At 45.2% G+C, this 18,431-nt stretch overlaps 1 protein-coding gene across 4 annotated transcripts in view; it reads left to right on the top strand.

The window, feature by feature from the left end:
- Positions 1-14,409, top strand: part of LOC124041987 (signal transducer and activator of transcription 4-like) — a 31,424-nt gene extending 17,015 nt beyond the window's left edge. For 3 of the 4 annotated variants that reach the window (XM_046360236.1, XM_046360219.1, XM_046360246.1), the window contains exons 13-23: positions 230-274; positions 1,767-1,850; positions 2,221-2,319; positions 2,419-2,554; positions 2,887-2,939; positions 3,280-3,374; positions 3,806-3,942; positions 4,299-4,490; positions 7,108-7,153; positions 7,343-7,443; positions 13,779-14,409. In XM_046360236.1, the coding sequence (XP_046216192.1) occupies positions 230-274; positions 1,767-1,850; positions 2,221-2,319; positions 2,419-2,554; positions 2,887-2,939; positions 3,280-3,374; positions 3,806-3,942; positions 4,299-4,490; positions 7,108-7,153; positions 7,343-7,400 (945 nt within the window). In that variant the 3' untranslated portion in view covers positions 7,401-7,443; positions 13,779-14,409. The remainder of the gene's footprint in view (positions 1-229; positions 275-1,766; positions 1,851-2,220; positions 2,320-2,418; positions 2,555-2,886; positions 2,940-3,279; positions 3,375-3,805; positions 3,943-4,298; positions 4,491-7,107; positions 7,154-7,342; positions 7,444-13,778) is intronic. The other variant, XM_046360226.1, reaches the window with a different exon arrangement.
- Positions 14,410-18,431: the final 4,022 nt, after the last annotated feature.

Raw genomic sequence — 18,431 nt, 5'->3', positions numbered from 1 at the left:
TTTCGTGAAACATTTTAGTGGACTCCAACTAATTTGGTTCAATGGGGCTGGCTGGCAACGGTCATATTGTAAATAACAGACAACTGTTTGCAAAGACCCTGTTATATAGTAAACATTTTTTATTAAGATCGCCCTGGCCTAGCTGTACATGACATTGTGTGAACAGTTCATTTGATATTAATGTAAGTACATTTGTTATGCATTGATATCATATTTGTATCTTCTTCAGCAGCTGAAAGAGAAGAAATACGTTAATGGAACCAAGGTGAACGAGGTGAGAGGAGTGATATGGAAGTTGAACAAGACTTTTAGTTTTTCCATGAATGATGGTTAAGGGTCAGTGACGCAGGCCTATCTAAGATTACACTCTAGTAAAGTGACCTTTAGAAAAGCTTGACCTTTGGAACATGGCCTTCAGATTTGTTTGCTATGGTAGAACTGCTTTGTCGAGCCAAAAATGGTAGATAAATGAAGATGTCCCACTCAGGCCGTTTACCATTGAAAAAAATGGTCAGTTCCGGTCTGCTTAATAGGGTGACTCTCCCATAGGCCCCAATGCTTTAGCAGCTGGGTCTGATCTGCTTAGTTTATTGACTGTAATGTAACCAGAAAAGATTAGGGAGTAGGTTGTCTCAGTTCCTCTTCTGTATCTTTGTAACAAGAGATATATTCTGGTCAACCAGAGATCATTTGATTAGAAGTCATTGGACACAGAAGTGAATTAAGAGTTTAAAACTTATGATTTATTTAGAGGTAAATCTTTTGTTTTACTTTGCCTGAGGTTGGGGCGGCAGGTAGCCTAGTGGTTAGAGTAGTGGGTCAGTAACTGAACGGTTGCTGCCTCAAATCCCTAGGCTGACAAGGTAAAAAAAATCTGTCGTTCTCCCCCTGAACAACCCATGGTTCCCCAGTAGGCCGTCATTGTAAATAAGAATTTGTTCTTAACTGACTTGCCTAGTTAAATATATAATATCTATAATAACTCAAAAACACTTCCGTTAAGAAAGAGGTAGTTGCTTTCTTAAAACAGTAGAAGGCAACATTGCCAAGGATTTGCAAAATGTTCCCCTTAATTTGAAGTTTTAACTCCTTTTCAGGACAATGGTGCTTTTGCTTGCGTACGTTTTCAGATGGCTCCATAACTTATCACAGATGGAAAACCTTGTTAACTCCCCTAGTAAACTCTTAATTGAAAAAACATGTGCTCTTTCTGAGAAAGTTTTATCATTAGATTGACTTTCGAATTTTATTTAGCCTTTTTATTCATGTGGCTCAACAAAAGTCAAGACAAAGCTTCATTCACATAATTTAAACACTAGGATACAGGATCCTTATCTTATTACAGAAAATTACTGATGAATACTGCTATCAAACTTCCCCCTAATGCTCATATACTGTAGAGGGAATATATTCATCCTCAAAGATCATTTCCTTGAGTTTTTCAACAGCCTTGTTATGGAATGCTGTTCTTTAGTAAATAGGGCAAATTCCTTATCCCGTTGATAGAGCCTGCCGTGTTTTTCATTGAGATGTGTTCAACTTTTTGGTGTGTCCCTCACTGCACAAAAAATGTTTTTTTTCCCTCTGCTACTGTATTTAATGTGTTCTGAGAAAAAGGGTTTGTGAAATGTGGTGTAGTAGAATGTTTGTATATTATTAGGAAGAGGAAGGCGTTTAGTAAAGTGTGTGTGTGTATCTTTGTGTGTGTGTGTGTGTGTGCGTGCGTGTGTATCTTTGTGTGCGTATTTGTATTCTGCTGGTTCCAGGGTCCTGTCTCTGTGACGGAGGAGCTCCACTCCCTCAGCTTTGAGGCCCAGTTCAACATACAGGGCATTAACATCGACCTGGAGGTCAGTCAATTTCTACACACTTCTTCATATCTCCTATATAAGACACACACTCTCCCACACACACATTCTGACAATAATCCACACCATCCCACACCTCAAATAACCCCCACACAGTCTTCCTAGCATACATTGTCAGTCATTATTACAGTGCCTTGTAGAAGTATTCATCCCCCTTGGTGTTTTTCCTATTTTGTTGCATTACAACCTGTAAATCAATTTTAATTCCAGGTTGTAAGGCAACAAAATTGGAAAAATGGGGGTGAATACTTTTGCAAGCCACTGTAGTCTTTGTGTAAGCAAATACTGTGTGTGTGTGCGTGCGTGCATGCGGGGTATGTGTGCGTGCATATATGTCTCTCTCTCTCTGCAGACCTGCTCCTTTCCTCTGGTGGTCATCTCCAATGTTAGCCAACTGCCTGGAGGTTGGGCATCTGTCATGTGGTACAACCTGCTGACTGACGAACCCAGGGTGAGCTGAACACACACACACACACACATACTCTACCATTCTTTTAGGTGTTTTATATTTTATCTCACTCTATGTCCTCTGTGCCGCTCCCTTTTTTAGAACCTGGGCTTCTTTGCCAGTCCTCAGCGGGCCAGTTGGGGCCAGCTCTCTGAGGTACTGAGTTGGCAGTTCTCCACCTTCGCTGGGCGGGGCCTCAACAGGGAACAGCTGTGCATGCTAGGAGAGAAACTCTTGGGTACGGTGGCCTAGTGGAACACTTTTCATGGGGGCATAACAGTGTTGGAACAGCATACATACACCATTTATTTGCACAGGTCATGAGGAAAAGCACTCCTGTCCCTTTACAAGTATTTTCAATTATGAGAGAACAGGAATGTGAATTGTCATGAGATTGTTCAACATCGGTCTTTGGCTTCCAACCACCACAATAGTATGGACTCCCCCTATATTATCTACGGTGGTGTTATTTCTGTTCAAGAATAATTTAATATTCATTCTTAGTGTATGAAATTGTAATGTTTTTGTTGTTGTTGATAATCGTAAATCTATGAATCATCTTCACTGTAGGTCAGCAAGCCTCCCAAAACGAATGTCAGGTATCCTGGTCCAAATTCTGCAAGGTCGGTGCTATTGCTTCTTTATAGTCCTACGACTACAAGTCTTAAACACAAAATGAAGGATGTCATATCTTAGTAAGAAATACTCTCCCTTCCCACTTCATGTAGAATCTTTCACAGACCTACTGTACTGTCATTCTCCATCTTGACTTGACTTATTCTCTTCAGCTCTTAGTGGAGTCATTCTCCATCAACTATTCATAATTGCACCAGTTCCCCTGAGGAATTTTTCCAGTGGTCGTATTAAATGAATAACTTGAGGCTGTCTTTTTTATGAAAGATGCCATAAAAACTTTTAAGGGTAATTCTCATTTCTCTTTCCCATTCTGTCTGCTTTATCCAGGAGAATATTCATGGGAAGAATTTCAGTTTCTGGATGTGGCTGGATTCCATCCTGGAGCTCATCAAGAAGCACCTACTTCCCATCTGGAACGACAAGTGAGATTTAGGGCCGGTCAGAAACAACCCCTATCCCCTTTCCCCTAGGCACTATGCCATGTGTGGACAATTATTAGGGGGACAGATGGAATTACTGCCATGTTGCTTCTACAATATTCTCAGATCTACATAAATGCTTAGGCGATAGATGCTAGGGGCTACAAGTTGTCTGTGGACACTCCTCTGCTTTGTGTACCCCACCGCTGATCCCTAAGATACCTTTTGCTAAACTACAGTGTTGGGTTCAGTACAATTTAATATAATTTGTGAATCATTAGGTTCAGTTCCATTTTGAATGGATTTAATGGACTGGATTGATCTATTCACTGCTCAGAGCTTTAGACCACAGTGTACTGTTAAATCAGTGGGTGTAAAATAAGTAATGTAATGGTGCTGTAACTGATGGTGTGTTTTGGGTGTGCTTCCTTCAGCTGCATCATGGGTTTTGTCAGTAAGGAGACTGAGAGGGCCCGTCTGAAGGACAAGGAGCCTGGAACTTTCCTGCTGCGCTTCAGCGAGAGCCACCTGGGCGGGATCACCTTCACCTGGGTGGAGCAGTCCGATAGTGGTGAGGCCTGTTCGGCTGTCGATTACTGTGGTGTCGTGAAATAATTATCTTCACTATTTGGAATTTTTGCATCTGCTCTTGAGCCAAAGGGGGACCCCTACATGGAGAGACAAATTATCCAGAAATGACCTGATTAGACATAAAGGGTCACACCTCCCCACACCCATTAAAATCATATTGTTTGCCCAAAACTAGTGATTTGTTTGGTTTCATAAGATAATAAATTGATTCATATTTTATCTAAACCATGAGGTCAACATTGAAACAATTAACATCTAAACTTCCACAGTGTCTTTAACATTGATTCTGTGAACATTTAACTCTGATTGGCGCTTTGGTTGTGTCTGTGTCAACAGGAGAGGCCAAGTTCATCTCGGTGGAGCCGTACACCAAATCACGCCTCAGCGCTCTCCCGTTTGCTGACATTATCCGGGACTACAAGGTCATCGCAGACGGAGAGGTCCCTGAGAACCCACTAAAGTTCCTCTACCCAGACATCCCCAAAGACGAAGCCTTCGGACGACTTTACAACAGCCAGCAGAGCAAAGGCAAGATGTCTGCCAAGACATGTTTATGATGGAGAGGGTTTTGGTTTGTACTGTTTATAAAATAATTCTGACCACCTAGGTTCCAGCAACTTCTCTGTGAGTGAGAGTAAGTATGTTATGGGATTGCATCATTTTCTACTCATTGTTTGTTGGTGATGTGTTTTTACCTGTACTGGGAGTTGGGAGTTGGCGCCCAACATGCAATTATTGCTCATAACCAACCCAGCAAACCAGGAACATTTCCAGAACATTAGCTAAGATTCACATTAAGTTCTAATTCAGGTGTTATCTAACATTAGGATAATAACAACCCAAAAGTATTCTAAGATGTTTTTGATGAGAAAATGTATTTTTTCTTATTTTTTTAATTGAACTATCCTTGGAATGTTCTCCTAACGTTCAATAAAATGTTGCGCACAACATCTTTAACAACCACATCAGAACATTCCCCAAATGTTATCATTAGGTTTCCAGGTAAAGTAATAACACAATGTACCAGTAATGTTTTTAGAACATACAGTCGCAGCAAAATGTGAGAACAATAGAATTGGTTCTCAGAAAACATTATGGAAACGTTCTGCTAATGTTGGAGATTATGAACACCCATAACAACAAGCAGGGAATATTCCACAATGCTCTCATAAAGTTATAGTTTCACGTTATGGCATGATTGTTCCAATAACGTTCTCTAAACGCTCTTCTTGCAATCGTGTCTGGATTCAATGAAATTGCTTCTGAGAAAACAACATTACTGGAATGTTTCGCTAACATTAACGGAGATGTCATCCGAGACACCTTCCCAGTTATAGGATCTTAAATTGACCAGTTTCTCACAGCAGGAAAATAATCCTGCAGCAAAAAGAAATGTGAATTACTTTGTGGATTATAATGAATACATTTTAGTATGGATTGATTACAAATTACAAATTTTGGAAGCATTTTTTTAAACCTCAAATACATTTCAAGTTTTCATTTCCTGTGGCACAGGGACATTTATCCAGCAACCGGGTGGTCAAATTAAGAGCCTGTATAGGCCTAACAACCAATTATGTGTATTGATAACAACCAGCAGCCCAGCAAACTGGGAACCTTCGCACAACATCAGCTAACATTCCCATTAAATTATAGTTAGGCTTTGAGCTAACATTAGGATGATAATGTCCCACAAACATTGAAAGAATGTTTTTGATCACCAAATATTTTTTTCTAAAAACATTTTGAAATCCTTGAAATGTTCTCCTAACATTCTCTAAAATGTTCTTTACAATATCTGTAGAAACTACCACAGAACATTCCCCTAAGTTTCTCATTAGGTTGCCAGGGAATATAACCCAATGTTCCGGTCATATTCATAGAATATACTACCGCAACAAAATGTGGGAGCAGTAAATTGGTTCTGAAGAAACATTACAGGAACGTTCTGCTAATGTTGATGGATATGTTATTCAAAACACCAACAAGCAGGGAATATTCCTACAATGGTCTCATAAAGCTATAGTGTGACATTATGACATGTTGGTTCTACTAACTTTCCCTGAACATACTTCGGCAAATAAAATGTTGCCGCAATAGAAGTTGTTCAAAGAAACATTCCTGGAATATTCAGTTAATGTTGATGGATTGTCATGTGATTCCGAATAATTTCCATATGTGCTTCCACATGAGTTGTACCACTAATTTCCTCAACAGTAAGATAACACGAACACATGAAAGAAACCTCCATGGTGTAACATATACGCCGGGAGTCAGAAAGCAAGTGCAGGTGGTGAGTTTAATAATAATCGGAACATTGAGCAATATAACAATTACAAGTAATGTATAGACATGAAACACATAAACAATACTGACTGGGGAAAGAACCTAAGGGAGTGCCAGATATAGGGGAGGTAATAAGTGAGGTAATGGAGGTGTGCCTAATGGAGGTGTGCCTAATAATGACGTGCAGGTGTGCGTAATGATGGGTCCCAGGACTGGTGGTTATTATACCATCGACGTCGAACGCTGGAGGGCAGGACCGGGAGTAGACGTGACACATGGACTGTTCAAAACTGAATTTTATCGTTCTGGGAAAATACGAATACAATTCAAAGAACATTGAGGGGATGTTTTGTGCACCCTGATACAAACATTCTAAGAATGTCATCACAGTTGGACAGATTTTGTGTTTTGGGAACCTATCTCTTGTCATATCCCCACATTGTTCCCACAACCTAAAGACATTTGTTGGGAACTTTGAAAGAATGTAAAAAATGTGGTTCTTGTAACATCAAGTGAATCTTTTTTGCACCCTAAAAGAAACATTGTATAATCATCCGCACAACTGGAAAGATTTTGTGATTTGGGAATATATATTTTGTGATGTCCCCACAATGTTCCCACCAGACTGTTCCCACAACCTAATGAAGCATTCTGGGAACCTTTTAAAGAAAAGACTAAATGTGTTCTGGGAATGTTCTTCCAACGCCAGGGGAATGTTTTATACAAACATTCATCAGCACAACTGGACAATCAAATGTTCTGGAACTGGGAAGCAGGATTGATATTGCCAACAATTTGAATGGTTGTTTACTAACATGCCCATAATCTCCTTTTTTTTATTTTTTTTATCTTCTTGCAGTCTTTCCATACATACCATCTATGCTGATCCCCATCTCAACTTTGCAGTGAGTACTTAAGTTTAAGTTTAAGATCTTATAATATGTGCATGCCAGGAGTTGAATGCAGACCTGTGCCGAAGATGTGTATCCAAAATATTAGGCTATGTTAGATATCCTTTGTGTCTATAGTCTAAACCATTCCCTTGACTTATATCTCTCTCTCTTTCTCTCCACTGCTCCCGCCCCCGCCCATAGAACCACACCTCCCCCCTGCTCCTCCCCAGAACCCCCCCATGTCCCCTGGGATGTTTGACATGCTCACCCAGCACCTCAGCCCCTTGGAGATTGAGACTGCCGTGAGTACAGTAACCACCCTATCCTAAACAGACACACTGCAGCTAGCCTTGTCCCAAACTGTAGGCCCATCTAATGTAGCCAACTCTTCCATCATTGCAGATACACAGTTGCCTCTCTAAGCCAGTAGGTGCTGGTATACAATAACCTTTGTCTCAATTTTGGTGATAATACAAGAAATGCATTTTCAACTCTGTTACACTTGTATGAGTGGAGGCTCCTCAGAGGAGGAAGGCCCAAACAAAACGGGGCTAAACCTACCTGAGTTTGTCCAATACAAACTCTTGTCTGCAACTGTTTTGGACTAGTGTTTACACCCTAGATCAGCTAGAGTGTGCAAGGCGGTATTGATTGTGTCACTGTCTACCACCTTGAATACTCCAATTTGTGTCTTTCGACCTGTGCACCGACGTTTTAAACTTTAATTAATAGGCTAGATTGCAGCAACCTCATGATGGGTATAGGGACATTTGAGCATCATGTAGTAGCCTAAGCCTATTGATGTTATGCTGGTGAATGAGGACCCAAAAGCGACTTAACGAAAACAGAGTCTTTATTCCAGTATATGACAAAAGTAATAATCCTGGATATATCAAGGAGAAAACAAAACAGGAAATCTGAAATCCACTCGTCAGTAGCGAGGACTGACTGGAGACTCGACCATAGACTGCAGGTTGCTTCGGGAAGGCACCGACCGTAGCAGACTAAGACACCTGCTCACACGCAGCATCTGAAGAAGGTAAAACACGACAGGGCGAGACAAGGACACAGAACAGCGAACATCATACAAGGATCCGACAAGGACAGAAGCGGAAAACAGAGGGAGAAATAGTGACTCTAATCAGAGGGCAAAATAGGGGACAGGTGTGAAAAGAGTAAATGAGATAGTAGGAGAATGAGGAACAGCTGGGAGCAGGAACGGAACGATAGGGAGAGAGAGCGAGAGAGGGAGAGAGGGAGGGGAAGAGAGGGATAGAAAGAGGGAAAGAACCTAATAAGACCAGCAGAGGGAAACGAATAGAAGGGAAGCACAGAGACAAGACATGATAACCAATGACAAAACATGACAGTACCCCCCCACTCACCGAGCGCCTCCTGGCGCACTCGAGGAGGAACCCTGGCGGCAACGGAGGAAATCATCAATCAACGAACGGTCCAGCACGTCCCGAGATGGGACCCAACTCCTCTCCTCAGGACCGTAACCCTCCCAATCCACTAAGTACTGGTGACCACGTCCCTGAGAACGCATGTCCATGATCTTACGTACCTTGTAAATAGGTGCGCCCTCGACAAGGACGGGGGGGGGGGGGAGACGAACGGTGGCGCGAAGAAAGGGCTTGACACAGGAGACATGGAAGACAGGGTGGACGCGACGAAGATGTCGCGGAAGAAGCAGTCGCACAGCGACAGGATTGACGACCTGGGAGACACGGAACGGACCAATGAACCGCGGAGTCAACTTGCGAGAAGCTGTCGTAAGGGGAAGGTTACGAGTGGAAAGCCACACTCTCTGGCCGCGACAATACCTAGGACTCTTAATCCTACGTTTATTGGCGGCTCTCACAGTCTGCGCCCTGTAACGGCAAAGTGCAGACCTCACCCTCCTCCAGGTGCGCTCACAACGTTGGACAAACGCCTGAGCGGAGGGAACCCTGGACTCGGCGAGCTGGGACGAGAACAGAGGAGGCTGGTACCCCAGACTACTCTGAAACGGAGATAGCCCGGTAGCAGACGAAGGAAGCGAGTTGTGAGCGTATTCTGCCCAGGGGAGCTGTTCTGCCCAAGACGCAGGGTTTCTAAAAGAAAGGCTGCGTAATATGCGACCAATCGTCTGATTGGCCCTTTCTGCTTGACTGTTAGACTGGGGATGAAAACTGGAAGAGAGACTGACGGAAGCACCAATCAAATGACAGAACTCCCTCCAAAACTGTGACGTGAATTGCGGACCTCTGTCTGAAACGGCGTCTAACGGGAGGCCATGAATTCTGAACACATTCTCAATGATGATTTGTGCCGTCTCCTTAGCGGAAGGAAGCTTAGCGAGGGGAATGAAATGTGCCGCCTTAGAGAACCTATCGACAACCGTAAGAATCACAGTCTTCCCCGCAGACGAAGGCAGACCGGTAATGAAGTCTAAGGTGATGTGAGACCATGGTCGAGAAGGAATGGGAAGCGGTCTGAGACGACCGGCAGGAGGAGAGTTACCTGACTTAGTCTGCGCGCAATCCGAACAAGCAGCCACGAAACGGCGCGTGTCACGCTCCTGAGTAGGCCACCAAAACCGCTGGCGAATAGAAGCAAGTGTACCCCGAACGCCGGGGTGGCCAGCTAACTTGGCAGAGTGAGCCCACTGAAGAACAGCCAGACGAGTAGAAACAGGAACGAAAAGAAGGTTACTAGGACAAGCGCGGCGACGCAGTGTGAGTGAGTGCTTGCTTAACCTGTCTCTCAATTCCCCAGACAGTCAACCCGACAACACGCCCATCAGGAAGAATCCCCTCGGGATCAGTAGAAGCCACAGAAGAACTAAAGAGACGGGATAAGGCATCAGGCTTGGTGTTCTTATTACCCGGGCGATAAGAAATCACGAACTCGAAACGAGCGAAAAACAACGCCCAACGAGCTTGACGTGCATTAAGTCGTTTGGCAGAACGGATGTACTCAAGGTTCTTATGGTCAGTCCAAACGACAAAAGGAACGGTCGCCCCCTCCAACCACTGTCGCCATTCGCCTAGGGCTAAGCGGATGGCGAGCAGTTCGCGGTTACCCACATCATAGTTGCGTTCCGATGGCGACAGGCGATGAGAAAAATAAGCGCAAGGATGGACCTTATCGTCAGACTGAAAGCGCTGGGATAGAATGGCTCCCACGCCCACCTCTGAAGCGTCAACCTCGACAATTAATTGTTTAGTGACGTCAGGAGTAACAAGGATAGGAGCGGATGTAAAACGCTTCTTGAGGAGATCAAAAGCTCCCTGGGCGGAACCGGACCACTGAAAGCACGTCTTGACAGAAGTAAGAGCTGTGAGAGGGGCAGCAACTTGACCGAAATTACGAATGAAACGCCGATAGAAATTAGCGAAACCTAGAAAGCGCTGCAACTCGACACGTGACCTTGGAACGGGCCAATCACTGACAGCCTGGACCTTAGCGGGATCCATCTGAATGCCTTCAGCGGAAATAACAGAACCGAGAAATGTGACAGAGGAGACATGAAAGGCGCACTTCTCAGCCTTCACGTAGAGACAATTCTCTAAAAGGCTTTGGAGTACACGTCGAACGTGCTGAACATGAATCTCGAGTGACGGTGAAAAAATCAGGATATCGTCAAGGTAGACAAAAACAAAGATGTTCAGCATGTCTCTCAGTACATCATTAACTAATGCCTGAAAAACAGCTGGAGCATTAGCGAGACCGAACGGCAGAACCCGGTACTCAAAATGCCCTAACGGAGTGTTAAACGCCGTTTTCCACTCGTCCCCCTCTCTGATGCGCACGAGATGGTAAGCATTACGAAGGTCCAACTTAGTAAAGAACCTGGCTCCCTGCAGAATCTCGAAGGCTGACGACATAAGGGGAAGCGGATAACGATTCTTAACCGTTATGTCATTCAGCCCTCGATAATCCACGCAGGGGCGCAGAGTACCGTCCTTCTTCTTAACAAAAAAAAAACCCGCTCCGGCGGGAGAGGAAGAAGGCACTACGGTGCCGGCGTCGAGAGAAACAGACAAATAATCCTCGAGAGCCTTACGCTCGGGAGCCGACAGAGAGTATAGTCTACCCCGAGGGGGAGTGGTCCCCGGAAGGAGATCAATACTACAATCATACGACCGGTGAGGAGGAAGGGAGTTGGCTCTGGACCGACTGAAGACCGTGCGCAGATCATGATATTCCTCCGGCACTCCTGTCAAATCACCAGGTTCCTCCTGAGAAGAGGGGACAGAAGAAACAGGAGGGATAGCAGACATTAAACACTTCACATGACAAGAAACGTTCCAGGATAGGATAGAATTACTAGACCAATTAATAGAAGGATTATGACATACTAGCCAGGGATGACCCAAAACAACAGGTGTAAAAGGTGAACGAAAAATCAAAAAGGAAATGGTCTCACCGTGGTTACCAGATACTGTGAGGGTTAAAGGTAGTGTCTCATATCTGATACTGGGGAGAAGACTACCATCTAAGGCGAACATGGGCGTGGGCTTCCCTAACTGTCTGAGAGGAATGTCATGTTTCCGAGCCCATGCTTCGTCCATAAAACAACCCTCAGCCCCAGAGTCTATCAAGGCACTGCATGAAGCAGCCGAACCGGTCCAGCGTAGATGGACCGACAAGGTAGTACAGGATCTTGATGGAGAGACCTGAGTAGTAGCGCTCACCAGTAGCCCTCCGCTTACTGATGAGCTCTGGCTTTTACTGGACATGAATTGACAAAATGTCCAGCAGAACCGCAATAGAGGCAAAGGCGGTTGGTGATCCTCCGTTCCCTCTCCTTAGTCGAGATGCGAATACCTCCCAGCTGCATGGGCTCAGTCTCTGAGCCGGAGGGAGGAGATGGTTGCGATGCGGAGAGGGGGAACACCGTTGACGCGAGCTCTCTTCCACGAGCTCGGTGATGAAGATCTACCCGTCGTTCTATGCGGATGGCGAGTGCAATCAAAGAGTCCACGCTGGAAGGAACCTCCCGGGAGAGAATCTCATCCTTAACCTCAGCGTGGAGTCCCTCCAGAAAACGAGCGAGCAACGCCGGCTCGTTCCAGTCACTAGAGGCAGCAAGAGTGCGAAACTCTATAGAGTAATCCGTTATGGATCGATCACCTTGACATAGGGAAGCCAGGGCCCTAGAAGCCTCCCTACCAAAAACTGAACGATCAAAAACCCGTATCATCTCCTCTTTAAAGTTCAGATAATTGTTAGAACACTCAGCCCTTGCCTCCCAGATAGCTGTGCCCCACTCTCGAGCCCGACCAGTAAGGAGTGAAATGACGTAAGCAATCCGAGCTCTCTCTCTTGAGTATGTGTTGGGTTGGAGAGAGAACACAATATCACACTGGGTGAGAAAGGAGCGGCACTCAGTGGGCTGCCCAGAGTAACATGGTGGGTTATTAACCCTAGGTTCCGGAGACTCGGAAGACCAGGAAGTAGCTGGTGGCACGAGACGAAGACTCTGAAACTGTCCTGAGAGGTCGGAAACCTGAGCGGCCAGGGTCTCAACGGCATGACGAGCAGCAGACAATTCCTGCTCGTGTCTGCCGAGCATAGCTCCCTGGATCTCGACGGCAGTGTTACGAGAATCCGTAGTCGCTGGGTCCATTCTTGGTCGGATCCTTCTGTTATGCTGGTGAATGAGGACCCAAAAGCGACTTAACGAAAACAGAGTCTTTATTCCAGTATATGACAAAAGTAATAATCCTGGATATATCAAGGAGAAAACAAAACAGGAAAACTGAAATCCACTCGTCAGTAGCGAGGACTGACTGGAGACTCGACCATAGACTGCAGGTTGCTTCGGGAAGGCACCGACCGTAGCAGACTAAGACACCTGCTCACACGCAGCATCTGAAGAAGGTAAAACACGACAGGGCGAGACAAGGACACAGAACAGCGAACATCATACAAGGATCCGACAAGGACAGAAGCGGAAAACAGAGGGAGAAATAGTGACTCTAATCAGAGGGCAAAATAGGGGACAGGTGTGAAAAGAGTAAATGAGGTAGTAGGAGAATGAGGAACAGCTGGGAGCAGGAACGGAACGATAGGGAGAGAGAGCGAGAGAGGGAGAGAGGGAGGGGAAGAGAGGGATAGAAAGAGGGAAAGAACCTAATAAGACCAGCAGAGGGAAACGAATAGAAGGGAAGCACAGAGACAAGACATGATAACCAATGACAAAACATGACAATTGATGTTACATTGAGCTGGGTGAATGGAATATGAATGACAGTCATCCAATATGCTGTAATAGAAATAAGGCCATGCGCATGAGAACTTAAACAGCACTGACCACAACTGACTTGGTGTATGGTGTATAGTAATGATAGAAGAGTTGGCTATAGAAACACATCATGTAGAAGGTTGGGACTAGGCTACACCGCAGCAAGGTATTAAAACACTCTGGAGATTAACTAGGTTCAGAAGCCTCGGGTGACTTTATCTCTGCTCTGGCTTTGATGTTAGATACGACTTTTAAGATGATGTTCCTTTGTAAAATAAACGAGTCATCATGAAGACTCCTTGTAGTAATCCTCTGTGGTGATTGGACGGAACCTGCTGAAACAATCTTTATATTCTAGTTGCATTGGCGTCTGCTATTATGGGTATTGTTTGACTTTTACAGATGAGTTCTCCGTACTCCGAGTAACACAAGATGACCTGCAGAGTGTGCCAAGTAACACAGTCTCTACTGAATTCCTGCACAAGTGTTATTTTCTCTTACATCTGATCACAATACTTTGCTCTTCTACCAAAACTGTTAGTATTGTCTTTGAGCCCTTTGTCATGAAAACAAAGATATAATATTATGTTTTGAGCATAAAGTAGATATTACATGCAAGGCGGTATTGAATGTGTCCAGAATACATCCAGCTTGTTATGTCTCTTCTCATAAATTGACATCTTTATTACTTCTGTGCAAGCACACTATTGCTTTATGTTTGCGTATGTGTGCACAAGTAATGTTAGTATGTTATTATATATATATACATAGTGTCTTATGCCCCGCTATCAAGAACCAAGTTTTGTACAAATAATACATGTTTATTATCGCTTTAATCACTTTTTGTGTTTTCATTAGTTTACCAATTGGATATTTTTGCACTTAGAGCCCAAGGTGTAATGGTCCCATTTTCATTGACACGCCTTTCCACCAGCAAAACGGTTAAACAAAATATGATTTCCCCTTTCAACTGTCTTTACCACTGAGTAATAGTAATACTGTAGGTAATAATAATAAATAATAATTCATGAAACTTTTAAAGTGCTATTCATTACATGATAGTAGGGTTGAATAGTAGGAATGTTATGCAGGTGAATGAGGACCCAAAAGCGACTTGGCGAAAACAGAGTCTTTATTCCAGTAAAGGAAATAGGCAATACTCCCAGACAAATCGGAGCAGAAAACAAAACATAAAAAACTAATTCCACTCGTAGTGACGAGGACAGACTGGAGACTCGACCATAAACTGTAGGTTGCCTCGGGAAGGCACCGACCGTAGCAGACTCAGACACCTGCTCACACGCAGCATCTGAGGGAAACAAGACACAGCACGGCGAACAATATACAAGGATCCGACAGGACAGAAACGGAAAACAAGGGGAGAAATAGGGACTCTAATCAGGGGAAAAGATAGGGAACAGGTGTGGAAAGACTAAATGATTGATTAGGGGAATAGGAACAGCTGGGAGCAGGAACGGAACGATAGAGAGAAGAGAGAGAGGGAGGGAGAGAGAAAAAAGGGAACGAACCTAAAAAGACCAGCAGGGGGAAAACGAACAGAAGGGAAAGCATAATGACAAGACAATATAAGACAAAACATGACAGTACCCCCCCACTCACCGAGCGCCTCCTGGCGCTCTCGAGGAGGAACACTGGCGGCAACGGAGGAAATCATAGATCACAAACGGTCCAGCATGTCCCGAGAAAGAACCCAACTCCTCTCCTCAGGACCGTAACGGAAAACGATAAAAAGGGAAACTAGGGTACTACTCTAAAAAAAAAAATGAGACACGGGTAGAGAACTGAAAGCTTTAGAGCAAACAGGACCAAACAGGCCAGGAGAGTAACAACTAGGGACAGACTGAGACACAGCAAGGGCAGGAACAAGAACAGGAGAGATGCGGTGGCAGGGAACAGACTGGGACCCAGCAAGACCAGGAGCAGAAGCAGAAAAAAATTACCAGATTTATTCTGCGCGCAGTCCGAACACGCAGCCACGAAACGGCGCGTGTCACGCTCCTGAGTAGGCCACCAAAAGCGCTGGCGAATAGAAGCAAGAGTACCTCGAACGCCGGGATGGCCAGCTAACTTGGCAGAGTGAGCCCACTGAAGAACAGCCAGACGAGTAGAAACAGGAACGAAAAGAAGGTTACTAGGACAAGCGCGCGGCGACGCAGTGTGCGTAAGTGCTTGCTTAACCTGTCTCTCAATTCCCCAGACAGTCAACCCGACAACACGCCCAACAGAAAGGATCCCCTCGGGAACAGTAGAAGCCACAGAAGAACTAAAGAGACGGGATAAAGCATGAGGCTTGGTGTTCTTAGTACCCGGGCAATAAGAAATAACGAACTCGAAACGAGCGAAAAACAACGCCCAATGAGCATGACGCGCATTCAGTCGTTTGGCAGAACGGATGTACTCAAGGTTCCTTTGGTCAGTCCAAACGACAAAAGGAACGGTCGCCCCCTCCAACCACTGTCGCCATTTGCCTAGGGCTAAACGGATGGCGAGCAGTTCACGGTTAGCCACATCATAGTTACGTTCCGACGGTGACAGGCGATGAGAAAATACGCGCAAGGGTGGACCCCATCGTCAGTATCGGAGCGCTGGGACAGAATGGCTCCCACGCCCACCCCCGACGCGTCAACCTCGACAATAAACTGTTTAGTGACGTCAGGTGCAACAAGGATAGGAGCGGATGCAAAACGCTTCTTGAGGAGATCAGAACAACAATCATACGACCGGTGAGGAGGAAGGGAGTTGGTTCTGGACCGACTGAAGACCGTGCGCAGACCATGATATTCCTCCGGCACTCCTGTCAAATCACCAGGTTCCTCCTGTGAAAAGGGAGCAGAACAAACAGGAGGAATAGCAGACATTAAACACTTCACATGACAAGAAACGTTCCAGGAAAGGATAGAATTACTAGACCAATCAAAAGAAGGATTATGACACACTAGCCAGGGATGACCCAAAACAACAGGTGTAAAAGGTGAACAAAAAATCTAAAAAGAAATGGTCTCACTATGGTTAACAGATACAGTGAGGGTTAAAGGTAGTGTTTCACATAATATACTGGGGAGAGGACTACCATCCAAGGCAAACATGACCGTGGGCTCCCCTAACTGTCTGAGAGGAATGTCATGTTCCCGAGCCCAGGCTTCGTCCATAAAACAGCCCTCCGCCCCAGAGTCTATTAATGCACTGCAGGAAGCTGCCGATCCGGTCCAGCGTAGATGGACCGGTAAGGTAGAACAGGTACTTGACGGAGAGGACCGTCTAGTAGCGCTTATCAGTCGCCCTCCGCTTACTGATGAGCTCTGGCCTTTAACTGGACATGAAATGACAAAATGACCAGCGGAACCGCAATAGAGACAGAGGCGGTTGGTGATTCTCCGTTCCCTCTCCTTAGTCGAAATGCGAATACCCCCCAGCTGCATGGGCTCAACACCTGAGTCAGTGGGGAAAGATGGTAGTGTCGGAGAGAGGGGAGACACAGTTAACGCGAGCTCTCTTCTATGAGCTCGGTGACGAAGATCTACACGTCGTTCAATGCGAATAGCGAGTTCAATCAAAGAATCCACGCTGGATGGAACCTCCCGAGAGAGAATCTCATCCTTAACCTTAGCGTGGAGTCCCTCCAGAAAACGAGCGAGCAACGCCTGCTCGTTCCAGTTACTGGAGGCAGCAAGAGTGCGAAACTCTATAGAGTAATCCGTTATGGATCGATTACCTTGACATAGGGAAGACAGGGACCAGGAAGCTTCTTTCCCAAAAACTGAACGATCAAAAACCCTTATCATCTCCTCTTTAAAGTTCAGATAATTGTTAGTACACTCAGCGCTTGCCTCCCAGATAGCTGTGCCCCACTGCCGAGCCCGACCAGTAAGGAGTGATATGACGTAGGCAATCCGAGCTCTCTCTCTTGAGTATGTGTTGGGTTGGAGAGAGAACACTATATCACACTGGGTGAGAAAGGAGCGGCACTCAGTGGGCTGCCCAGAATAACATGGTGGGTTATTAACCCTAGGTTCCGGAGGCTCGGAAGACCCGGAAGTAGCTGGTGGCACGAGACGAAGACTCTGATACTGTCCTGAGAGGTCGGAGACCTGAGCGGCCAGGGTCTCAACGGCATGCCGAGCAGCAGACAATTCCTGCTCGTGTCTGCCGAGCATCGCTCCCTGGAACTCGAGAGTAGAGTAGAGAGAATCCATAGTCGCTGGGTCCATTCTTGGTCGGATCCTTCTGTTATGCAGGTGAATGAGGACCCAAAAGCGACTTGGCGAAAACAGAGTCTTTATTCCAGTAAAGGAAATAGGCAATACTCCCAGACAAATCGGAGCAGAAAACAAAACATAAAAAACTAATTCCACTCGTAGTGACGACAGACTGGAGACTCGACCATAAACTGTAGGTTGCCTCGGGAAGGCACCGACCGTAGCAGACTCAGACACCTGCTCACACGCAGCATCTGAGGGAAACAAGACACAGCACGGCGAACAATATACAAGGATCCGACAGGACAGAAACGGAAAACAAGGGGAGAAATAGGGACTCTAATCAGGGGAAAAGATAGGGAACAGGTGTGGAAAGACTAAATGATTGATTAGGGGAATAGGAACAGCTGGGAGCAGGAACGGAACGATAGAGAGAAGAGAGAGAGGGAGGGAGAGAGAAAAAAGGGAACGAACCTAAAAAGACCAGCAGGGGGAAAACGAACAGAAGGGAAAGCATAATGACAAGACAATATAAGACAAAACATGACAAGGAACCCGGTTACCGAGATTTATCTCCCAAATCCACTCCCTTTCCCGGGATAAATAACTGCAAGAAACCAGTACATTTTTATACAGTTTTATATGAACAGCATGGTGTGAAATGGAACTGTTGAATGATATGTGATGGCAGACAGTACATCTCAGTATGGAGCACAGTTCACAATGCATGTAGACCTAATCATCTCATCACCATCACTTTTTGTCTTGTCAAAGGTAGGCCTACATTTGCCGCAGCGTAGTCTATGACACAGTAATATAAAGGCCGAATTTTCCTCAA

Source organism: Oncorhynchus gorbuscha, linkage group LG01 (genome assembly GCF_021184085.1).
Source record: "Oncorhynchus gorbuscha isolate QuinsamMale2020 ecotype Even-year linkage group LG01, OgorEven_v1.0, whole genome shotgun sequence".
NCBI lineage: Eukaryota > Metazoa > Chordata > Actinopteri > Salmoniformes > Salmonidae > Oncorhynchus > Oncorhynchus gorbuscha.
This window is presented reverse-complemented; position numbering and strand designations above follow the sequence as displayed.